Source organism: Quercus suber, unplaced genomic scaffold, assembly GCF_002906115.3.
Source record: "Quercus suber isolate HL8 unplaced genomic scaffold, Cork oak 2.0 scaffold_273, whole genome shotgun sequence".
In the NCBI taxonomy this organism is placed as follows: Eukaryota; Viridiplantae; Streptophyta; class Magnoliopsida; order Fagales; family Fagaceae; genus Quercus; species Quercus suber.
The window spans coordinates 568,728-574,727 of NW_027069729.1; the positions used below are offsets into that span (position 1 = coordinate 568,728).

A 6,000-nucleotide genomic window follows, 5' to 3' on the forward strand; every position below is an offset into this window, starting at 1 on the left:
ATTGAATAACATTTAACAGTAAAGGAAATGCATAATAAATGAAATAAAATGCAAAGAACATGTTAGGGATCCTCCGATTGATGAGGTATGTTTCATTAGTTTTTCTTTTAAAACTGTGATTACAAAGCTCACTAAAAAACATGGTGCAAGGTTCAAGTGAGTTCAAAAATTACAGACTTTGATAGCCATTCAAGCTTCAAAGACTTGTAAAGTTTGAATCCGTTGAATCCGAGCGTGTAATGTAGTGGCTGTTTCTGGGATCCCGGGAACAAGTTCCTCTGTTTTCCCTTTGGTTTAACAGAGTATCTCTTATATCTTTTGAGACTTTAGGGAAAAATAGCTCTCAGTGTCCTAACGAATGATCTAAAGCCTCCCCAAAATTGCCCCCTCATCTCTTCCTTTCCCCCCCCTTTTATAGCACAGTGGCGGGCTCTTGGGGGTACTACCAATTTTCTTTTTTGCCCTTTGGAGTTGGTTCAGCGCCTGGTTGTTCCAGGGACATGTCGTTTTCTTTTTTTCTCATAGCTCTTCTCTTTTTGCTGCGACCGGATGAAAGTTTCCCAGCTTGCTTCCCATTTCCAGATTTCCCGTTGGTTGACTTGAGGGGCTTTGGCTTTTCTTGCTCCAGCTTTCCCAGTTCTTCTCAGTTGTACTTTCTTTGTCTTTTTTCTTCAAATGGTTGGGACCAAATCCCCTGCATCTTTATCTTCTGTCTTTCTTCAAATGAGAGTCTCCCAGCGTGCCTTTTTGTCTTTTTTTTTTCTTATCAAATCTGCTTTAATTTCTCCTCACGCGTCCGGGGATCCTCTGGCTCTGGTATTGCTTCTGGGCGTCCCGACCCAAGTCTTCCTTCTAGGCTTGCTTTGGCTTGCTGTTTGCTTTATCTGTTTTCTTGGGCCCTTTTTCTTCGTGGACCTCCGAATCAAGTCTTCTGGGCTCCTTTCTTCTTTTTTTCTTTCTTTTCTCCTTCCTTTCCTTTATCGTGAGAGCCCATCCTTCTCTTTCTTTTTTTTTGTGTGAAATGGGCCTAAGGTCTTTTTTCATCTCTTTTCTTTTTGGGCCTATTTGTGGCTATATTAATTATTTTTTTTTGTACCTCAACAAACTATGATCAGGATTGTGACATAGATGATTACTCAATTAAATGCACACTTGGCATTATATTATTGGATGGGAAAATCATTAAGCATCACTAAAGTGGTCCTTTAGAAGGGTTAAATAATTTATCTCCAATGTGTGGAATTTAATTTAGGTATTTGCCTTAACCTACTTATGGAGCCAATGGTTTCAAGTTGTAAGAAATAATAGTCCTTGAGTTGAACTAATATAATGTCATTGTTCACAAAGGTTTAAATTCAAAACCTATCGTACACCAAAACACTAACTATTGGACCACACTCTAGATGGTTGAAGTTTATTGTGATTTGATTACATAATGTGTCTCTCTCTTTAATGTCTTTGATTATCATCCTTTATTTTTACTATATCTTTTTATTGGATGTAAATTTTAAAAATCTAATCATTAGATTGCATATTTTTATTATATCTACCATATTTGCAAAGTTTCAAGAAGATAAAAAATCAATAATTATATCATCAATGACATGTTGAAATTTTAAATTTTTGTGGTAAATAATTATGTATTAAAAAATAGGTTTATTGATCAAATAGTAAATTACATCCAATTTGAATGAAATTTTACATGCATGTTAAGAACATAAAAAAAATATAATTTAATGGTTAGATTTTCAAAATTCACATTCATTAAAAAGATATAAGAAAAGTTTGAAAGGTTTCTCCTCAAACTAATTTGGAGAAAAACATTTTCCTTTTAATAATTATCAAGTTTCATATTTAAACGAAAAAAAGTATATTATATTTAACTTTTTCATACATAACACAGATTATGGACTAGTTTTAGTATAATGTTATTTATATATATATTTTTTGGATAGGAAGTATGATGTCAATTAGCAACAAAGAAACAGGGTATGGACTATGGATATGAGCCGATTAGACTATAGACCCAACAAAAGCCACGTAATCATCACATTATCCACAACTTATCAAAAATTGAAGCATTGGACATGACGTGTCAGAACATTTAGCTCCTCCACCGATCATCATTCTCCAAGCGTTCTTTCAATTTAAAATAAAGTAGAAAAAACAAATATGTGGATGGAACGCCTTTGACAAAGATTTTGGACTATGGTGGGGCATTCGAATCACAGTCCACAGACTCTCAACATGACCAAAGCTATGAACTCCAATTCCCCACATACCCATCAATTTCTCTTTCTCTGAGACTAACTTTGAGAGGAGAGACAATGTTGAGGTGTGAAAAATGAAGAGGAAGATTGTGTTATGCATCTTCCATGGCCTGCCATTATTGTGTTTACAATGCTTTCTCACCATCACCACAGTCACAGAGAGACTTCATCAACAAAACCATTTTAAAGCCATCAAGTAGATCCAAACCTGTTCTCATTTCTTCTATAAGCAATGCTAGAGCCTCCTACAATACTCTTGTCTTTGAGGTGCTACTCTTTTCTTCTCTCTATGTTAATATGTAATGTATATATAATGGCATTGTCATGTATAGAGATAGAGTTATAACTATGTTTCAGGAAAATACATTATGGTTGTTTTAGGTACGGCATTTTGATATTATTGTGCAGTTGTTGATTCTTATCAATTATTATAAACATTTTATCTTCCTTCAGCATGGTTAATAAGCTTCTTTCTCTGTTGTATTGAAAGAGTAAAATGCACAATCTCGTTTTTTGGTCAATTGTCTGAGTTTTGGTACTAGCTATAGTTGGTTTAACAATTAACTACCTGTGGCTGTGAAGCTACTTGGTATTGGAATTTCAAGGAGCATCAATGTAAATATTTCTAGGGGGTGTCTTAAATTCGCAATTTGAGACATGTTTGCATCAGTATTTATATATAGACCTGCAATTGTGAATTTGAAGGCATCACAGATTCACCTCAGTTAATGTTCCTAGTCAGTTTCTTTGTAAACTATGTCAAGATTTGAGTCTCTAACCAATACCCATGTGTTAAGAATGCGGTCCATGTTAAGCACAAAACTTACGTTAGTTAGTTACAGTTTCTTAGGTGTTGTATCTTAAATTTTTCAATTAAATTTAATCATACAAAGGTTAGGTTATTAGACAAACTCATATTTTGTTTGCATCAATTGTTCCGAACAATCATTGCTTATTTAAAGCAGCATCCACATTGGTTTGTTCATTGTGCTACAAATTATCATTGTTATTCTCAAAGGCATAACTGGGTGAGTTATATGTTCTTAATGCTAGGCTGTTAGGCTTTTGGGTCCTCCAGCAAGGTTTGAAGCTTCAAAGCTGAAAGTTGTTTTCTTAGGAGAAGAGTTAAACAAGTATTCAGGAATTCTTCCAAGAACCTACATCCTATCCCACTGTGACTTTACAGCTAACTTATCCTTGAACATCTCTAATGTCATAAATCTTGATCAGGTATGCATTCTTATTATTTACTAATTTGGCATTTAAGCTTTTCACCTGATGTCCAAACCTGCACAAAGGCAAACAATTGCACCTGTCCACGATATTTTGTTTCAAAATTGACCTTGTGGTAGTGAATAGGTGTCTAGAAATTTGTACATGTTGCTAAGTACAATCACTGTAGTATGAATATGTTTTTAGCGGGAGCAATATGTCATCTGCAATATTTGAAGCTTTAATTGGATTTCTGCATGATTTTACATGTCAATGGCAGTTAAGAGGCTGGTATAACAAAGATGATGTAGTTGCCGAATGGAAGAAAGTGAAAGACGATATGTGTCTACATGTCCACTGCTATGTGAGTGGTCCAAATCCCCTGCTAGACCTTGCTGCAGAGTTTCGGTACCACATATTCTCCAAGGAATTGCCTTTGGTAAGTTTCTTCTATAATATTGACTTAAATAACTCATTTTTGTGAAGGAAGGGATTCCAAATTAACTAGGAAACCATCTCTTAGGTTCTTAACATCAATGACATGCCACTATAGACAAGCATTCATGCATCGCTGTGGTGAAATTGATAAAAAGCCATGTATAGCTATCTTCTGTACAACTACTACACTTTATGTTGCAATTTCTTCATTCCATTCTCTAGAAAGAGAGATTGGCAAAGATGGGGTGTGTTGTTTGGGTCACAAGTGCCTTAGATGGTCAACTTGCATAGATTTGGTGCACTTGTTATGGTTAAAACTGTATTGGTTAAATAGACACCATCTATCATTTCTCATTTTCACCATATTATTCCTCACTTCATCATCATAGACATTGCAGAAAAAAATTTCTCCTGTTTCCTAGTCCAAGCTATAAAATTTGTTAAAATGTTTAATGGCCGATGAATTATAAATGGCTATATTTTCATATTGGTGCAAAGCCAGGTGCTTAAAGCTGTGTTACATGGGGATTCAGTACTTTTCCGAGACCATCCTGAGCTACTGGATGCTTTGGTTAGGGTATATTTCCATTCTAGTTCACAAAAGTACAATCGCACAGAATGTTGGGGTCCTCTCAAGAAAGCTGCAGAGGTAAAATCCCACATCACATGTTGCTTCTGTCAACTCAATTTCCTCATGTTAGTAGCCCTGGTTTTCCCAGCAAAGACTAATTATTAGTATTACCTTTTTAATAATACCCTTAAAAGTACTCTTGAAGATATAAATTAATTGTATCCACCGAATGGACACTTCCTTTGAAGTTTTGTAGAATTGCTTGAATCCAAAACCTCTAATATATCTCACCAAAACAATTTCTAATAGAAAATCAGAAAGAGGGTGGAATTTCCATATTTATTTATGTTAATTGATTTTTTCAGGGAAGACAAGGGGACCAGATCCAAGGTTTGATAAGTGCAAGTGAAGATAGTTTGAAGCAAAAGTGGGGAAAACCAAGATCCATTTTTCAAGCTCTTTTTGCTTTCCTTCTTTGAAGTGCACTTCAGAAGCACCTTAATCTCGAAGTGTTCTCTGTTCTTCATGCCACAAGGATTGTTATTTCAGGTGCCCGAGGCATAGCAGGGTCCATTCTTAGCAAAACCTTAACAAATGGGAAGAGACGAAAGGCCAACATCAAGTTGCATAAAAAATGTGGGGTCCTGATTCTTTTTCAATTAACACATTTGTTCAATTGGAAATATTGACTCACTATTATTGTGTGACTCAGACCTTTTTTCATCTGGTAAATCAGAAAATGGCTCATTTCTTTGTTTCAAACAATTCATGTGTATCTTAGTTGTATACTTATATATGTCATTCTGTGTGCGCCCACACACCCCCCCCCCCCCCCACCCCTTCTAATATGCCTCCCAAAAACAAAAAAAAAAAGAGAGAGAGAAGAAGACATAATAGAATTCTATTTTTTATCTCCAAGAACTTCAATGGGTATACAGCATGGAGTGTCTGTGCCTATCAGTTAGCTCAGGATCTGACAATAAGCCACGTTCAGGCTACTCAGTCCATTTATTGAATGAGCATACACAATTGTTTACGGAAAATGCTAAAACTACTGCTGATTTTACTAAAACTTATAGAGAGATGCAGCAATGTGATTTTCATTTTGAGCAAACAATGAATGTGATTAGGACAACATTAATAACATAGTATATAAATTTCAAATTTACATTCTTGTTTTGTATTTAAAAATGACATTAGTTCCCGAGTTCAACTAGTAAGTTTATAATGATTGAATAAACAATGAATGTGATTAGGACAACATTAATAACATAGTATATAAATTTCAAATTATGCTTTTGTTTTGTATTTAAAAATGACATTAGTTCCTGAGCTCAACTAGTAAAGTCTCTAATGATTGAATAAGATATTTTAAGTTAAATCCCCGCCTACACTAAGAATCAATTAATGTCTTGATCTAATGATAAAAACTATCATCAGGAACGAATACCATAAGTTAAAACTCTCTAAAAAAAATTTGACATTAGTTCTAATGTCTATGTAATAAAA

The 6,000-nt window shown here is 34.7% G+C and overlaps 1 protein-coding gene across 1 annotated transcript; it reads left to right on the top strand.

Annotated features, from left to right (window-relative positions):
- The first annotated feature begins 2,247 nt into the window (after nt 1-2,247).
- LOC112030813 (magnesium dechelatase SGRL, chloroplastic) lies at nt 2,248-5,250 on the top strand. The gene is made up of 5 exons (XM_024063478.2): nt 2,248-2,537; nt 3,324-3,500; nt 3,763-3,921; nt 4,423-4,569; nt 4,857-5,250. The coding sequence occupies exons 1-5, from the start codon at nt 2,376-2,378 to the stop codon at nt 4,968-4,970; spliced, it is 759 nt and encodes a 252-aa protein (XP_023919246.1). The 5' UTR covers nt 2,248-2,375; the 3' UTR covers nt 4,971-5,250.
- The last annotated feature ends 750 nt before the right edge of the window (nt 5,251-6,000 follow it).

What these genes read in the sequence shown, in the direction of transcription:
- LOC112030813 (XM_024063478.2), top strand. Translation starts at nt 2,376, where the DNA reads ATGGCCTGCCATTATTGTGTTTACAATGCTTTCTCACCATCACCACAG. An exon ending in ATGTCATAAATCTTGATCAG is followed by an intron (nt 3,501 to 3,762) that starts GTATGCATTCTT and finishes TGTCAATGGCAG; the next exon opens with TTAAGAGGCTGGTATAACAA. An exon ending in CTCTCAAGAAAGCTGCAGAG is followed by an intron (nt 4,570 to 4,856) that starts GTAAAATCCCAC and finishes TGATTTTTTCAG; the next exon opens with GGAAGACAAGGGGACCAGAT.